This window comes from Myxocyprinus asiaticus, chromosome 40 (genome assembly GCF_019703515.2).
Source record: "Myxocyprinus asiaticus isolate MX2 ecotype Aquarium Trade chromosome 40, UBuf_Myxa_2, whole genome shotgun sequence".
NCBI lineage: Eukaryota > Metazoa > Chordata > Actinopteri > Cypriniformes > Catostomidae > Myxocyprinus > Myxocyprinus asiaticus.
Window position 1 is genome coordinate 17,186,731 of NC_059383.1, and position 19,747 is coordinate 17,206,477.

General features: G+C 38.3%; 1 protein-coding gene across 1 annotated transcript in view; it reads right to left on the bottom strand.

Annotated features, from left to right (window-relative positions):
- Nucleotides 1-19,747, bottom strand: part of LOC127430621 (protein turtle homolog B-like) — a 188,803-nt gene that overhangs the window by 82,176 nt on the left and 86,880 nt on the right. Inside the window, exons 4-5 of the mRNA XM_051680512.1 lie at nt 14,848-14,999; nt 2,028-2,145 (exon numbers count right to left, since the gene is read on the bottom strand). Coding sequence (XP_051536472.1) covers nt 2,028-2,145; nt 14,848-14,999 — 270 coding nt within the window. The remainder of the gene's footprint in view (nt 1-2,027; nt 2,146-14,847; nt 15,000-19,747) is intronic.

The following is a 19,747-nucleotide window of genomic DNA, read 5'->3' on the forward strand; positions in this document are numbered from 1 at the left end:
ATGATACATTGACTGCATTTATACAATAGCCTATGTCGGCGTTAGCTAGCCAGCTTTATCAATAGTTGTTAGCTAAATTTGGTGGATGATGACAGTAGCTGTTTATAAAATAGACTGTACATTATAAATATGTTGACACAATTCAGTATTGATGTGATTCCATCACAACTGTCATTTTGATATATCGATGCGCTATTGTTGTAGTTTACCTTGCTGAATAATTACAGATTAACATTGTTTATGACGTTACTGTGACTCAGCATACCTGACTTTTAGTATAAAGAGAAGATCGTTGAAATTATTTGAAAAATCAGCATTAGCAGACAAGATCAAGTAAGCTAAAATTACACAGATCGGTCCTTATGGCACTATATTTCACATGCTTTGCTGTTATGTAAGCTTACCTGTCCAATAAGAAGAACGCCAATTCTTCATGGTCGGTTTTAATCTCCAAAACCGAACGAAGGTCCCTCCAGGAATCAAATGTCCTGCCGATAGTTTTCGCCCGACCATGATCACGTTCCCGTTTGCCGGACGAGATTCAGTAGATAAATGTTTTTTTTTTTTTTTTTTTTTTGGCTTACTCTGAGTTTGTGTAGGAGTCGGTGTTGTGTTTGGAGCCGGACGTTTGCTGGATTCCATCTCTAAGATAACGTTACCTAGTGTTGCAGACTGTCTATTGACACTGTAAAATAAGGAAGCACTGAGGCAAGGCTCTCGGGAGCGCGCAAAACATCACATCCTTTGGATTTTCCCGGCAAAAGCGACCCGCTCCCTTCACATGAAAATGAGTCTACAGGCTTTAATAGGCAACCTAGAAAGTCCGGGAAGGGCTAATTTTTTAAGTTGCGTTACAAGCCGTTCACACATTGGCAAAAAAGGCGAACATTACATTAAAAATGTTACATATTGCACCTTTAATCAAACTATACAATGATCACTCTAAGACTTTTTTTTTAATGCATGATTTCCTGTAAAGCTGCTTTGAAACGATGTGTGTTGTGACAAGTGCTATACAAATAAAAAATGACTTGACATTCTTTTGTTTTTAGCGATTTGCATTCTTTGTGCATATCGCCACCTACTGGGCAGGGAGAATAATTTATAGTAAAAAAATATCATATGCGATAGTATCATATCACCTCAGAAGACATGGATTAAACCACTGGAGTTGGAGGGATTACTTTTCTGCTGCCTTTATGTGATTTTTGGAGCTTCACAGATCTGGCCACCATTGACTTGCATTGTATGGACCTACAGAGTTGAAATACTCCTCTAAAAATCTTCGTTTGTGTTCTGTAAAAGAAATAAAATCATACACATCTTTGAGGGCATGAGGGTGTGTAAATAATGAGAGAATTTTCATTTTTGGGGGAACTATCCCTTTAATATGCAGAGACAAATCATTTACTAAGCCTTTGTATACGTAAATTTTATGTAAATGCAAAGGGCAGAGCGGATCACTGGCTTGGTTAAACAAATGGTTTCCATTAACTCATTAATCATGTTAATAAGTAGAAACCACCAATCTTCTGTTTTATCACAACATTAATATTCTGTCTATTTGAAATTGGAACAATAATTTTAGCAATAAGGCTACATGGCATGTTAATAGCAGGAGACATCGGGCAGATTAGTGATCTGAACAGGAAAAAGCATCTTTGGCTGCTCTATGGTTAGAGAGAGCTCTGACAGTGAGCCCATTACTGCTTTATACTGCACCAGACAGTCAACATATGGAGTCCAATTAGCTCTGCAGCATGGGTGCCATGCAACATGCAGATTTGTAAGCATGACTACTCACACAAACACAGAGAGAACTGCTCACACACAGCACAGCGCTTTGACATGAAGAGACCCATACTAGTAATATCAGTAGTAAAAAGATCAACAAGAAAGTCATAAAGGTATTTCTATAACATGAAGGTATAACAACATGAGGCTGATGACAGAATTGAGGGTGAGCAAATTTAAAGGAATGCAGAAGACTTTTACATATGCATACAAATCACATTGAATGGTACTACCTTGTACGAGTAGGCGTGTGGTGTGCACGGCCTCTCCCTGCTCGCTGTAAGCTCGGCATGTGTATGCTCCCCTGTCCTCACGGCTGATGGAAACAAGCGTCAGGCTGCCATCACTCACCTGTGGAGAAAAGTAACATCATTTCCTACTGAGATACACATTAAAGAGCCCATGAAATCAAAATATATATTTGTTTTAGTTTTTGTCCATTCCTGTTGACTTTGATCTACATTATATGCTAGTGAACTCCTAAAAGTTGACAAAATTAACCTCCTTTAGCAGGTATACATATTTAAAATGTATAGTCTTTCTCCTGCAGGAAAATAGACCAAAATATAATTAATGCATGTTGAAAGGAATCTCTTTAAAATGGGAATTTATTAATGTAATGAATGTTTATCAAGTTCTCTTATAAGTCCGAATAAACCACCTCTTTTTGCTTATTAAACAGCTCAGCTGGATTTTATGAAAATGTTTTACTTCATCAACAGTGGTGCAGTCACAGTACAAACTTTCTCTGTGTGCCCCAAACTCATTGTTCGTTACACAACATCTCATTTCTCATCCCTGCCTATTTCTTCTTTTTTTTTTTCAATCTAAACATACACCAGCAAAAATAATGTGCTCAGGAACCCTACAGCCCGTTCAATGTCCCAAGACACATAAATTTCCTCACGCTGGCATACTAATAGCAATGTTTCTTTACATTCAACACACATGTACCACTTTTACGAGCTCACAAAAAGAAACCTCACAAGTCGTAAAGAATAAAGACGCAACTATTTGTCTGCACCACAGAACAAACAAAAGTGCTCTGCAGTGAAAGCACTGTGAACTGAAGACATGGAGTCAGAGACTGCGTAGGAGAGATCAAACAAACCAGGCCACTCCAACAGAGACTTCAAGATCAATGTACAGCTAGCTTTCTTCACCCACACAAGTGTTATTTCCATTTTACCAATGGCAGAACAGTTTGTATTATGCTCGAGATTTTTCTTGTATTAGATGAACTGGGCCATAAGGTACATGGAGGGTTTGGCCTTTTTTTAAAGACAGAATGTAAGTAGTGGTAAATACAATTTGCATCCCAGTGTAAATACTAAAATAAGCTACTTGTATATACTATTATAAAAAAGTGCATAAAATAACAATATAACAACAATATATAAATATATAGTATAAAGTGCATCCGGAAAGTATTCACAGCGCTTCACTTTTTCCACATTTTATGTTACAGCCTTATTCCAAAATGGATTAAATTCATTTTTTCCTCAAAATTCTACAAACAATACCCCATAATGACAATGTGAAAGAAGTTTGTTTGAAATATTTGCAAATTTATAAAAAAAATAAATAAAAAAAAATAAAAAAAATCACATGTACATAAGTATTCACAGCCTTTGCTCAATACTTTGTTGAAGCACCTTTGGCACCAATTACAGCCTCAAGTCTTTTTGAGTATGATGCTACAAGCTTGGCACACCTATTTTTGGGCAGTTTCTCCCATTCTTCTTTGCAGAACCTCTCAAGCTCCATCAGGTTGGATGGGGAGTGTCGGTGCACAGCCATTTTCAGATCTCTCTAGAGATGTTCAATCGGGTTAAAGTCTGGGCTTTGGCTGGGCCACTCAAGGACATTCACAAAGTTGTCCCGTAGCCACACCTTTGTTATCTTGGCTGTGTGCTTAGGGTCGTTGTCCTGTTGGAAGATCAACCTACAGGATGTCTCTGTACATTGCTGCATTCATCTTTCCCTCGATTCTGACTAGTCTCCCAGTTCCTGCCGCTGAAAAACATCCCCACAGCATGATGCTGCCACCACCATGCTTCACTGTAGGGATGGTATTGGCCAGGTGATGAGCGGTGCCTGGTTTCCTCCAGACATGACGCTTGCCATTCAGGCCAAAGAGTTCAATCTTTGTTTCTCATGGTCTGAGAGTCCTTCAGGTGCCTTTTGGCAAACTCCAGGCAGGCTGTCATGTGCCTTTTACTGAGGAGTGGCTTCCGTCTGGCTACTCTACCATACAGGCCTGATTGGTGGAGTGCTGCAGAGATGGTTGTTCTTCTGGAAGGTTCTCCTCTCTCCACAGAGAAATGCTGGAGCTCTGTCAGAGAGACCATAGGGTTCTTGGTCACCTCCCTGACTAAGGCCCTTCTCCCCCGATCGCTCAGTTTGGCCAGGCGGCCAGCTCTAGGAAGAGTCCTGGTGGTTCCAAACTTCTTCCATTTATGGATGATGGAGGTCACTGTGCTCACTGGGACCTTCAATGCTGCAAAAAATTTCCCCCAGATCTGTGCCTCGATACAATCCTGTCTCGGAGGTCTACAGACAATTCCTTGGACTTCATGGCTTGGTTTGTGCTCTGACATGCACTGTTAACTGTGGGACCTTATATAGACAGGTGTGTGCCTTTCCAAATCATGTCCAATCAACTGAATTTACCACAGGTGGGCTCCAATCAAGTTGTAGAAACATCTCAAGGATGATCAGTGGAAACAGGATGCACCTGAGCTCAATTTTGAGTGTCATGGCAAAGGCTGTGAATACTTATGTACATGTGATTTTTTTCGTTTTTTATTTTTAATAAATTTGCAAAGATTTCAAACAAACTTCTTTCACATTGTCTGCACCACGGAAAAAGTGGAAAAAGTGAAGCGCTGTGAATACTTTCCAGATGCACTGTATGTAGTTTATATGTATGCATATACATACATTTCACATAAATTTAGCATATACATGTATGCAAAATGTATGCAAATATTGCATATACTGTACATACTGTACCACACACACACACACACACACACACACACACACACATATATATTTTATTAGGTACACCTGTACATCTACATATTCATGCGATTATCTAATCAGCCAATCGTGTGGCAGCAGTGCAGTGCATAAAATCATGCAGATATGGGTCAGGAGCTTCAGTTAATATTCACATCAACTATCAGAATGGGGAAAAAATTTGATCTGTGATTTAGACCATGTCATGATTATTGGTGCCAGATGGGCTGGTTTGAGTATTTCTGTAACTATATATATATATATATATATATATATATATATATATATATATATATATATATATATTTATAGTTATATAGTTATATAGTATGATATAGGCCCTTTATACATACATTTATTAAATATGTTTTATACTATATATAATGCTATCAAATATTTTATGCATTAATGTTCTATGTTATGTTCAGAGAGAAGAACTAAAGTCAGTTTTTTTTTACATTTTCACATACTTGGACAGGACAATGCCATTTTGTCACCTTATCTTTCTTGTTCTAATCATTTTGGGCTGTTTGGTGTAAAAAAATACAAAGTAAGGCTTTTCTCTAATCTGAAATGTTAGAGCGTATAAAACATGCAAGTCATAATTCATTAAAAAGGATCCTCTCTGAACTCTTTCAAGCTTTGATGGTTAGCTTGGTTTCACAACTTTCTTTCAAGACAAGGCTGTGCTTAAGACAGGAGAGAGTTTCTGCTTGTTTTGGCCTTGAATTGTGCACATTGTACAGTATGTACTCAGAGAGTGAGCAGACACAAACCTGAATAATTGGTTTACTTTGTACAAGCTTGTGTCTCTGGTGAGAGAGGCAAGTGAGAAGGATGCTGACACCAATCCCTTTCAAAGGGATCACCACAGACACAATATAGCCTTTTGTACTGACCTCTGACCCCAGCTTTCATTCTCCCACAGAGAATTAAAAATTACATTTTACTGCAGTCTTGACGGGAAGTGCAGATTTATCCAAAACGAAGGGTCATTCTAAACATGATCCTTGTAAGTGACTCAACAAAGCTTGAGTTACCCTGCTGAAAAAAGCATTGCTGGTCACCAGCTTATGTTGTGTTTTGGGTGCTGGTCCCCCATCATGGGATACTGGTTTGCTGGAGTCCTGACTAGGCTTTTAAACTAGCTTTACCAGCTTCATCAGAAAGACCATGCTGGTCAACCAGCATCACCAGCTAGGTTTTGCTGGTGAAAAGCATGGCTATGCTTGTCCACCATCTAAACCAGCACAAGCCAGCATAAACCAGCCTAGACCAGCATGGGAATTGCATGATGGTTAAGCTGGTCTTCTTAGTAGGGTAATTTAATTAAGACTTTTAAAACCCTCAATTGCTCTTGCGATATGTATCTAAACAAGGGCTGGGATATTTAAAAAAATTATGCAATTAATGTAGTGTCTGTTTTTTTTTTTTTTGTACTTCCTGAATCTTCACTAATGTTTTTCTCCACTTACTGTGGCAACGTTTATTCATTATGCACAACGCATGTCCCAGGCATAATAAACACAAGAGCGGACATACTGTACAGAGAATGGAGACTTCATCCACAAGTGGTGAACCATGCGTGGGACATAAACAGGCAAGCTGCCTTCCTGTATCTCTTCACATCTCCCAAAAACGCTCACTCACACTATCATATGAACAACTGTCAAAAGCGAAACCGTGCAAGAGTCCCAGCGTGTACACGACAGAGACTGAGATGGACCTGGCCGTTCAGCAAGCTGCAGCCAGGTATACTTGTAGAGACTGAACTGCAGATTGATGAAAGTTTTGAGATTTTAAACTTCAGCAAATTAAACTTCAGCATTCAATATATTTTATATCTGTATGTGTAGTGTCTAATGATGCATTAGCAATGTGCATAACATTACAGAAGTAAAATGGGTTGCAAGAACAACTGATTCATTTTTGAAGTGAAAGTGTTAAAAGCCACAACACGTCATCAAGGTAACAATCCATTTCAAAATAAAGTGGCAGTTTCGTATGCAACAGTATTTGGCCAGTAGCATGAAATAGGTTGTACGAAACAGCCACATATGAGATTGTAATGCCTTGCACCAGGGCTGCTCCAGCTCTAAGAAGTAAGGTGGGCCATAGGTCTCTCAGGGTGGGCAATACTGTTGACATGATATACAGTACATATACACACACACACACACACACAAAAATACTGTACATATGCCCTGCATTCCAACACCAGGGCCACGGAGGAGGCTGCGGCACTGAGCAGGAGACAACGGCTAAATTATCCAGTTGTAGACTTTTTTATAGTTATATTTTATAGTTATATGGCTCTGCCATAGCTAAATAATTGGAACCTCAGAGATATTCAGACAAGAGGATTGTTCAAAACTGATAGCTATCCTATGACACCTGCATACAGTATAAGTCAACTACGCCTATGATAGGAACTTGATTAATGTTGTGGCTCCCTAATTATTATTGTTTGCCTGAAGGCGGATCTAGAATATTTTATTTTGTAACCTATCAGAATCTTAGAAATATCTGTAATGATGATACTTTGAAACCAATTTTGCATATGAATGTTATTACTGATGGCTCTTATGTTAACTCATTCTTTGCTTCTGACTTTTACCCTGTTCATGTATGATTGAAATGGCAGAGAACAATCTAATAAATAAATAAACAATTCAGAAAAATTCTCTCCAATTGATTGAAATCCTGACTCTGAGTGGTTTTATATCCATTACCCATTTTAGGGACCAAGTTGTTTTTGAGTATTTGATCACTGTCCCAATTCACTCACCCCATTACTGTACTCCCTGTAAGGGTGTTGGGGGCAAACTCATGATTTGCGGAACCAAGCCTGTCCTGCACCCATCAGAGTACTCACTTTAAACAATCTGCCCTCTACAGTGAGTTTGACAGAGTGAAACACTTTAAAATGGACTTTGCCATCAATAATAATCTCAAGAGAAATATGCAACCGGATAAAACTGGTCTCGAAATGTCTTAAAAGTTCAATCAGCAGTACTGCTAATCTCACAGACAGAGCACACAGGCGGGCATTAGGAAGTCAGCAGAGCATCTCTTCTACTTCCCCTGTTAGAGCTGGATGGTAAACGATACATAAGGGTCACTTTACTGCTGCTGGCTGAGCAGGTGAGAAGTACTTCAAGAAAAAGTGCATGAGTACAGACAGATGACATATATCATGTTAAAGTAATGCACCCACTGAGAGGAGGAAGGGAAAGGCGCTCCATTAAATTATTCAGTGCTCCATTAGAGACAGTGTAATAGCAAAGTAAATATATACAGTTTGTATGTGTTAGCCAAAACTGTATAAGGAGGAGACAGACCACTCAAAGAAAAATGAATGGGAGAATAAGCAACGCTCAATATGGCAGCTATATGAATCTATATAATCGATATAGCTATATGAATGTCTTTCAGTTAAAAGTGTTCTAATTACATCAGACCACAAATTTGCTGGACCAGCCTGAAATAATACATTTCTTTGCATGATTTGGCCAGAAGAAGCAAAATGTATAATATCATTGCTGTCAGACTTTATTGATGATTTGATATATGTAACTGAAATGTAATGGACAAGGAGTTTTATTTGTTTCCCATTCAAGTAGATAGGAGCTGCACTGGTATGACTATTACCTAAATAGAAAATAGCTGCCGAGGGGAACTGCCATTGTCGTTGAGTAAACTGATTAGCCTCAAAGGGATTTTGGTGTGAGTGAGTGCGGCACGTCCCCATAGAAGGCTCACAAACACACTGAGGCAATGATTTCTTCTGCTGTTAACTGCAAAGTCTGGTAACCCTTTCTTGTCCTGCACTAAGGCAGTGGCCAAAAAAGAATCAGTCGAAGCTGTGATGTAGTGGTTAGTTCATGTGCTCCAGACATTTTTAGCTGTGGTGCTCAATCGGGTTGTGAACCGAGAATCTTTTCTTTGTCAGATCCGGTTCCATTTGGAAAAAAATGCAGGTACTGATTTACTTTTATGACTTTCGATTGCCATGACGGTTCTCAAATGTACAGTACATTCTTCCACCAGTGCAGATGGAGCACCATGCTAAAATACTCTAACAGTGTTTCCTGCACTACCATTCAGCTGCACTGCAACACTGCAACACTGCAATTGAATCAGCAACGCGAAACATGGAGCATGACCTGTGTAGTCCGATTCCTGAGCGAATGACTCTTATAAACTGGTTAATTTACTACAAGTGGGCAGCATGCAGATTTACTCAACAAAGAGCAGCAGTCTGAGCCACCGCTGTGGATCCCAGACTCCATAATTACTTTAATTACACAGATGGAGATGCACGGCCAAGCTACCGCAGACCCAACAACAATACACACCCTCTGGAGCCCAAATGTGTCTAATAAATCATAACAATCTGCCTCCAGGGGGAAGAGGGGTGGGTTGACCTTATTATGTAGAAGATCTATTATTTAGCTTTAATCAAAGTCCCCCTCTCACTCTGCAGTCATAAATGACCCAAAATTGTTTTGTCTGCATGGTGGATCTTTGTCTATCTCTCTGTTTCTCCAGATTAGATGGCTCAACAGCCATCTAACATCATTCGCCGTATAGATCTCAACCAAACTCAAGTCAGAGAGTTGCACTTAAAGAAATAGTTCACCCAAAAAATGAAAATGTTCTCATAATTTACTCACCCTTATGCCATCCCAGATGTGTATAACTTTCTTTCATCTGCTGAACTCAAATTAAGATTTTTAGAAGAATTTCTCTGCTCTTTTGGTCCATACAATGCAAGTGAAGACAGATGATGATATTAGAGCTTAAACTGTCCTCTTTTCTCTTTAAACAACACTAGACTTTCAATCTTATTAGTCAAAACATTTTGTTTGGACAGAACAAAGCACTTGACAAAATTCAAATTAACAAGCAACGTACGCCATTGTTCTACTCCTGATGTTATCTCACTTCACTTCAAAAGTGTTCAATCACCGAGCAGAGTTTGTCACTGACAGGCTGTCATTTCTCTGCTGTTTGAGAGGAGATGGAGCTCTCTCAATGGACTCTTGTAAATCAAACACTATTTTTCAGGTGGAAAACAGAGCCATCCATTCCTGTAGGGAACTCTTTGCTGAGTCTTTAGCGAACAGATGTTTTATATTAAGGAAGCGTCTGATGTTCAGGTTCACCATGTTAGTTTGGCGGTTTTAATGACAATCAATGGCCTGCTTCTGAGAAAAGAGCCCATATTTCGCCAGAGAAGAAAGCCCATATATAGCTGCTGGATTCGGCAAGAGGGTTCTCCCAGAGAATTACGCAATATCAGGCCAGCAAGAATGTTCCTGTTGTACTGAATATCAGTATGCCTTGCTTTGATTCAATGGCTCTATAAACAAGAAGTTTATATCGAGTAACTTTTTTTAATTTTAAACATAATATGGCCAGTTATTTTTTTACTCCAATGCTGTTGTAAATTCTATTTAATATAACAAATGGCTCATTTAATGAAATATATAACAGCTTATCACCCAATTCTTTTGAATTCCTCATTGGAATCAGCTAGTATAATAATAATATGGTGATTCATAACATGCCCAAGGGATGTCTCTATGACGTGCAGTTAAAATGAGCAGAACTATGGGTGAGAAAGGACAGTGAAATGGACAGGGGGGTTAGTGCTAAAAGTCTGGGGAATATGAAAGAGGAGATTAATTGGCTGTTCCCACAGGCTGTATGATTACTGTGTTACAACTTCTGCAGGGACAGTCAAATTGCATAGCTTAGGAGCCACTTTAAGAAAATGCTGGAAGACAGAAGAGTTGGAATTCTGCAGAATGGATTTGAGCATGGTAAAATGTGTGTAACAGAGCTGAGAACACTGCACTCTTAATGGTCAGTCAAATTAACCAAACTGTTTATAAAGTGAACAATGTTTTTGGGGGGATGTTTAGAAATTTCTGAATGATGGGCATCCATATTATGCAGAAATCTATGGAGCTTTCTGTGAAGTTTTGCACATACCAATTCCTTGTGTGCTGGTACCAGTCTTTAAAAGACCATTCAGTTTCCATAATGCAGTATATGTGAATGCAAACATTAATATTTTAACCCGCAAATGAATTTATAAAATTGTTCCAGTATGTTAACCTATCAACTATGCTTACTTTACATGCATGCCTATATCTTAAACACTTCATTTTAGAGAAAGTAAGTTCACTATAGCCCTATACCTCTTTAAAGTTAAGGACGATGAAATGGATTAAACGTTTTAGCAAAAGTAAGAGGTAAAAGTGCTGTTTTTTGTACGTGCTATCTGCACTGGTTTATCAACTTTATTTTTTATTATAGATTATTTTTTTAAATAATTTTTATCCCCTTTTCTCCCAATTTGGAATGCCCAATTCCCACTACTTAGTAGGTCCTCATGGTGGTGCGGTTACTCACCTCAATCCGGGTGGCAGAGGACAAGTCTCAGTTGCCTCCGCTTCTGAGACCGTCAATCCATGCATCTTATCATGTGGCTCATTGTGTATGACACCGTGGAGTCTCACAGCATGTGGAGGCTCATGCTACTCTCTGCGAACTTACCACGTGCCCCATTGAGAGCGAGAACCACTAATCGCGACCACGATGAAGTTACCCATGTGACTCTACACTCCCTAGTAACCGGGCCAATTTGTTTGCTTAGGAGACCTGGCTGGAGTCACATCACCTGATTTACTAAAAGAATTATGCATATCAGGCAACAGCACAAACGCACCCACAAAATCGCTGCTGAATGCAATTTGCACGCGCAATTCTGCTCTTGTGGGCCATTTTTTAAGCGCTACATTGTTGAGGATGCAGCAGACCATGGTGATCTGACACACCTAGGACTGTACAGCATCACCGAATGTGCACTTGACTACACCGTGCATTTGAATATATACCAGGTTATAAAGCTCTTCTCCATCATTTGATCATTATTTGACGAATTACTGCTGATATGATCAACAGAAAATTTAAACAAACATCTCTTTTAAACAAAATTCATTTTACCGCCTGCTTTTATTTGGCTGTTACAGCATGATGAAAATTGTGCCAGGCATTTTTTGTGAATGAAGCACAATCTTAAGGAATGAAAATGACCTAATTTAAATACTCAAGATGCAGGGCAATTTCAGTGCAGATTGCACCTGCTTAAACAAGATTGTGGGTGATAAGTGAAAAAAACGCAGGTTTTTGCACTGAAATGCCATGCGCAGTTTGAATAATACCACGCACAGTTTGAATAAGTTTAAATGCAACACAAACAGAATGTCACCAGTCAGTGTTGACAGTATTCGCATATCCTCATGCTTTGCTTCACTATTGTAAAAAAAGATAAATGACTTATTGAATTGTAAATCAGCTTTCCAAACACTAAAATTTGTCATCCAGTTGACAAAAACTCCAGAAAACATAGGCTGTGATATTAAGATGTGATCTAAAAAGTTTATATAGTATAAGCCATTGAGTGGATGTTGCACATCTATCCCTCTCATCCTCTATCCTGACAGGTCTATTGGATTGATTATAATAGTTTTGTTGTGTTTTAGCTTGTCCCTGCAAGTCACTCGCTTATAGTGCAGATAGTTCCGACATCTAGTGGAAAGCCTTCCCAGAGACTGGAAGCTGTTATAGCAACAATTAGTGTCCATGGTTTTAAAAGTAAATGTTCAACAAACACAAATGGGTGTGGTGTTCAGGTGCCCACATACTTTTGGCCATGTAGTAACTCTGATGTATATTGATATGGCATCACTGAAGAAGGGAGCTGACAGAGATAGAAAGACAGAAAATCACAAGGACACAGAGTTAGACACAGCTCACTGACTGTACTGATACATCTCTGGACCAGCGACCAAAGAGCCGGTATCTTCAATAGAGACACACACACAGCTCTCCCATATGAGAGTGTAGATAATAGCTGAAAAGAACACAAGTGGCGTGTTTTCTACTCCCAGAGTCTATACTAAAAACATGCAGTGTTTTTCATCTGTCAGGGCAACGAAGTGTGACATTCTGCCTTCTGACAGACCAACACAGTCTTTGTCTGTCATGTCTAAAATATGCCTTCACTATACGCCATCCTGTTCTCTCCACCAATACAGACATGACTCAGTTACGCTACTGGAACCGATCTAAGGTGCTCTCTTATGAAACCCTCTTAGGTTTGCCGTAGGGATGGGCGATACCACTTATTATCTTTTCGATCCGATACCAAGTACTTTTAGGCCAGTATCACCGATATCGATACGATATCTCTAATAAATGTAATTTTTACGAGTTCTTTGGATAAAATTAGTAACTTAGTAAATTATTACTTAAATTTTTATATATATTTATAGGCCTAAGCAGAAAATTATTAGGCTGCTTTGTTTACCTTTTAAAAATTTGTAAGTATAAGCCACATATAAAACCACAAAATTAACCATAGATATTATTGTATTATTGCTACTATTACTAAAACCAAGTTACAATATGGATAGTACAGTAATGCTGTAGCAAAACCTGGCAAAACCTGGTAACCTGGTTACTGGCAAAAAAACAAAACAAAAAAAAAACTACAGTCGTGGTTACTAGTCATGGTTAATACACTATTACTACAGTAAATCCATGGGTAGTTTTCATGAGGGTATCATTTATTAACAAGGATTAAAGATCATTATCAATGTTTTAACACCTGAATTTAAATAAGTCTGTAAAAATGGTCACACAAGCCCATTATAATACATGTCACGTCTAGGTTTGTCATTACTTGGTGTGAATAACTCCAGATGCTGTTTTTCTGTCATTACCTCAGGAAAACACTGCTCCCTCTTTGAACGAGTGCTATGACTGAAAGGGTGAGCGCTGTCTGTGACTGCTAATGTATTTTAGCATTTCTGTGCGTCAAGATGAGCAGAAGAAAAAACAGTTCCGGTGCCATGCAACTATACGCTCATATAATTCTTTTTTTCCACTTCGAAGATTATGAGATGCATTAATATTCATGTAATCTAAATAATAAGATCACTAGTTAAAAAAAACCCTTCAGAATCTATATTTTTATGTGAGGATCGATATTTTTGATACCACATCAGTATCGGAAGTATCGATACTTTAGTATTGATCCGCCCATCCCTAGTTTGCCGATCGTGTCTTAATACTTGAGAGCCGGTGCTCTCATTTCCATATCTGATGAAGCCATTGCCGTAAAACACCAAATTGGTTGAAATATCTCATAATGGCTTAAAGGCAAAAACGATTTAGGCAGATATCCTTGCCAATGCATGTAGCTGTAACTATTAAATATTACTGTGGACAAATTAGTCTGTGTTTAAGGTAGTTAAAGATGTTCTTCAAGCTATAAAACATATGAATATCATCATCTTTGTTAAAGGGGACATATCAATACAATACGTAGACATATGCCCTGTCCCAAATGGCATGCTTGATTTGGGGAGATTTTTGGGAAATTTTGACAATCATAACAGAGGTCATTTACATTTAGAAGCTTCAAAGGGATAGTTAACCCAAAACTGAAAATTCTGTCATCATTTATTTTCCCTCATGTTGTTCCAAACCTGTATGATTTTCTTTTTTTTCTGTGGAATACAGCAGATGTTAGGCAGAATTTATACAATGAAAGTAAATGGTGGCTGATATCAAACATTCTGCCTAACATCTTTTTTGTTTCATGGAAGAAAGAAAGTAATACAGGTTTACAATTACATGAGGGTGAGTAAATGATGACAGAATTTTAATTTTTGGGTGAACTATCCCTTTAAAGGAACAGACTTTAATTCTAAGGGTCAAAAAACAGGGAGGAAAATTTACGACTTATTTAAATGTTTTTGTCGCAAAAATCCTTGACTAACATTGTAAATAATTATTATTTTTAAATCAGATAAAAAAACTAAAATGCTATAAAAGCACAGAACATAGCCGCTCATATTTATAGCACCAGATTTAAGACCAGTTTACATTTTGAAGATTAGGATTCAGATATAGGAGGATGATCTGCAGAACACCTATTTGTTTGCTCACCTTGTACTTGCTGCTGTCCTGTACAGGGTTTCCCTCTCTGAGCCAGCTGACTGTGGGCTTGGGATTCCCAAAGGCCGTGCAGCTCAGAGTGATGCTGCCCCCCTCTTTGGCCTCCACATACTGCGGTGGCGTGTCCGTGAAAGTCGGGGGAGCTGTGACACAGAGGAATATTGTGAAAATCTGCTCTCCAATCTTCCCAGAAATAAATCAGCTTGATGATAACAAGCCAGGTTCATTCATAACAATATTATGCACTATGATATGCATGTCTTGTACCGACAGAGCTATGATTCATTCCTCATTGCTAATGGGAGCCATAAAGCCTGGTTTATACTTTGAAAGAAGCCAAACTTTTTTCTCCTGGACGAACTAAAGCACCCTAGGCGAAAGAAGCCGCTGTTTATCCTATGCATGACGCAGTTTTAAAATTAATTTGTTTAGGGTGATGTCTCGGTGTTTAATGTTCTGTTCCAGCCACAAGTAAAGCCAATAATGCAGGTTTTTCTCTCTGTGGACCACCGTTTTTAGCGCTGTGTTGCTTCTTTGCTTTATTAAACTTGTCACGGCCCCTTTCACTTTTAAAAACTCTAATCTCTCTCTACTCATTTGTCATGTAAATCTCTCCATGCAAATTGCTGATTGCACATCTTAAAGGAAAAGTTCAAACAAAAATGAAAATGTTGTCAGCATGTATTTGCACCTTCATGTCATTCCAAACCCATATGACTTTCTTTCACTGTGAAACAAAAAAGGATAAGTTCAGCAAAATGCCCAAGCTGCTCTTTTCCATACACAAGATGGAATGCAGTGACCAAACGCTGTTCAGCTCCAAAAAAGCACCATAAGTGTCAATTCTATTCATGTACTATATTCCAAGTCTTCTGAAGCCATATGATAGCTTTGTGTGTGGGACACACCAAAACTTAGCCTAAGTCGTTATTCATTGAAAATCTTCCCCATTGCTGAAACTCTCAAATCACATTCTGCAAAATAGGGATGCCACAATTATACGATTTCACTATTAACCGTGATAAAAAAATCACGGTTAATTTGACCGCAAGAATTTTGAATCTATGGTTAAAAACCATAAAATGTTTTATTTACATGTGGCAAAAATATTACGTATACTGTATAATATATACATTTATAATATAAAAGAGTTTTCAGTGTAAGCCTATCTCTTTTCCTTGTGCTTGGGTGTTTAGGGCAACTGTTACTATGGTTACATACGGTGCTCGCATGGTGCCTGGCCAGGTGTTGCGAACTGAACGTGAACTTTCAATTCACGTGACACTTACACACTAACTCCAAAACATAACAGAGGAACTCCATCTACTAGACTCATGTCCACCGAAAAAGTGACTTAAATCGGCTGTGTTGGGAGCATTTCAATGACTGACTGAAGATGACAGATGGGAAACATGCAGACAAACGTCATATAGCCTAAAGATTCACATCCTACACATAGGACAGGATGTTCCACTACTCGTCCAACAACCAACTAGTGAGTTCAATATTTTTAACTGTGGTGCTGAATTGAGAGATGCAACTTTTTGTAATGTTTAAGCGTGCTGACAGCGTGCGGTGCATTTGTGTGTAGTTACTTTTGCACCTTAAATCATCCTCATTATTTAAAACATTGCTTGAGTACAAATTCACCACATTCAACAATAAATGTCAATTTTAGACATTATATAAATAGCCTGCTTTAAGAAATAGCCTATAAATAGACACTTTAAATAGCCTGTTTTAAGAAATGTTCCCATTATTATGCACAGTCCACAAGTTTTTTTTTGAGGTGTTGTGGACAGATTAAAAGTATTTATGGAGTCTGTTGCTGATACTTTATGGTGGGGTGTCTGACAGATTGCTTTAAGAAACTTTAAGAAACTGTTGTAGAAGAAAATACTGTTGGGTGCCATGAACTACATGTTGTGCACCCACAATAATCTTACAGTTATGCACTCCAAGCACTCCTGTTACACTGAAGTGCATCATTTAGCCCGGGATGCGCATAAGCAGTCTTGTGTCCAATGTTGGAGCGTCTCTTATTACACCTCCTATTTATTTGTTGTGTATTTATCAATTTTCCTATTGTTTGGCTGCACTTAGAGTCCATATATTCCTAAGAAATGCGTCCATTAACACGTTCAATTGTGATATGATAAGACGTTTTTGCCTCAGTGCTGTTGCATAATAAGAAAATTTGCAAATAATCGCAAAACAGGTTAACCATGATTTTCTTCTCAGATGGTAATCTAACCATTAAAAACTCCACCACGGCATCCCTACTGGAAAACAACTCCTTTTGTGTCATACAGGTTTGGAACAATGTGAGGGTGAGTAAATGACAGAAAAGTCATATTAGGGTGAACTATTTCTTTAGCCAAATGTTGACTTCACATACAGTGTCCTTTGTTTGTCATCATACATTCTGAAATTATTATTAAATTACTGATAATGCTCTCATCGGGCTACTTTTTCAACACATTTTCAGCATTGCTTAATTCTACTTAATTAAAACTTAAATGTTTGTAATTTTCTGGAGGACCCCCCCAAAATCTGGTGCTGAAGGCAACATTTGACGAGGCCAGCCGCTAGGACATCTGTGCAAAATATGGATCCATCTGCTCCTGTCTGAGTCTCCATTTACTGCCTTACTCTGAAAAACTGCTGACCTGTGATGTTTATAAAAAACAAAAACACATGCTCGCTCACAAAAAAATGCTGAACTTGCTGCAGGCTAAAGCAGAGGGGGTGAAAAGCAAATGTGTATTGTACTAAAAATTGTGATTGTCTCATCTTTCACAGTCATCTAAAACAACTAATTGACATGGATGTCAAAGTTTGCCTCTGCTTTCCAATCTACACTTGCATTAGTGGAAACACATTCAGGTGAACCCACATAACATTAGCTAAATGCCTGACTCTGAGCACCAAACAGAGGCAGTAGGGCCTGTTTGGCAGCTGCAGCTGTACTGGTCTCTGTCATAATGCCCTACACCTGCTGTGTGTACAAATCAAAGACAGCATGTGTGAACTGCTCAGTTTCAACTAGAGCTTGGCAATAAATCAAATATTCACTAAATATTTATAATGATTATGCTGCTGCCTGGTGATGTAAATATTGTCTATTGTGCAATAGACAATATTTGCATCACCAGGCAGCAGTATAATCATTGTGATTATTTAAATGGTCAAAATAGGTTCCTAAAAATAGGCAACCCACAGTAACCATCATAAAATGGTAAAATTTGAATAGATATGATTCTTATAGGAATGCTTTGGGTTCAGTACATGTTAAGCTCAATCGACAACATTTGTAGCATAATGCTGTTACCACAGAAAACATTAATTCAACTTGTCACTTATTTATTTAAAAATCATGGTTACACACAAAAATCATGTTAACAATTATAATGTATACATCTTGTGGCAATACTTTTGAAACAATGTGTATTTTAATGTTCATGGACTGGCCCCATTCACTTACATTGTATGTGTCTTACTATTATGTGATTTTTAGTTTTTTTATATAAATAATGGACATTAGAAAAATTAATAATGAGTTAGAAAATATTTTTTGTGCTAAACAACATTATGCCACAAATTCTGTTGATTAAGCTTAACTTGTACTGAACCCGGAACATTCCTTTAATTGTGCTCAAATGAAGTGTGACATTGCAAAGCATTTTAATCTGCTGTTTTTTTTTTTTTTTTTTTGAGAAATCGTTAAATTGCTAATATTAGTTTAAATGTGCAGAACTGTTCCTAATGTTTCTACAACATACACACAATGGTACTGTGAACTCTACTCTTTTTATGAAACTAAACTGATTCAGGAATGAGGACACAGATTTTATCCATAACATGCACTTCCCAGTACTTATTTTTAATTCATTTTTGTTTGAAGATTTGGACAGAAAAAAAGATGTGACAAAAAATGACTCTTTCAAAGCCTTTTAGAGCAAATACATAAATATCAAGGTAAAACATTTAAATATTATTCTTTTGGCTACATTGCTCCAACTTATCCAAAACAGTCAACAGTGGCTGACAGTCATGCTGGGCTTGAGAAACACTGAGTGGACATAACAGAGGGATTCAACAATCTGTGTTTAGCTGTGCGGTCAGAATGGAAGTCTTTTCGTATGTGTGTGAGGCACACAAGAGCCTTTCTGTACTGATCCACATTTACAGTGTGAACTCGGCATGCTTTAGTATTACAGCTAACACACCGGCAAACAGAGACAGTCCTGGAATAGAGCTGTTGAACTTGCCAAATGATCATCTGCCCACCCTCTGCAGGTTGCCACACACACACACACCTTTACAAAAGAAGATGAGAAGGAGTAAAACACTCACACTTTTAGTCTTCAACACTGCATAATAAATCCCTCTTTTTCAGAGGCTTTGAGAAAAGATGACATCATCTCTTTCGCAATGAGTGTGAGTGTCAGCCGACAGTCGGTGACAAAATCACAAGCTCATCTCACAGCCACAGATTGTGAGAAGAATGCGGCTATAATAAGGCTCTGTGGCAACACCGGCCACACAGGCAGATGTTTTAGTGCACACACACTAACACACAAATTGTGCACTTGAGAGCTAATTGGCAGGAGAATCATGGAGAGAGGGCTGCATGGAGCTCATCTCACAGGAACAGCTTCATCTTCCTCATCTTCATCTGAGCTTCCAGTACTGAGGCAGGCATGTGAATGCTGTTCGATGGATTACACCTCATCAAATCACACGGTCTATTTGCACACACTCAAATATACATGAGCCGTACCAGCTGCACAAGCAGTTATCTGTCCACATACATCTCAACTGCAGTCTCCGGCACTGATCAGGAAGAACTGAAACCAAAGTGAAAGTCTGGCTTTTGAGCGGCCTTACT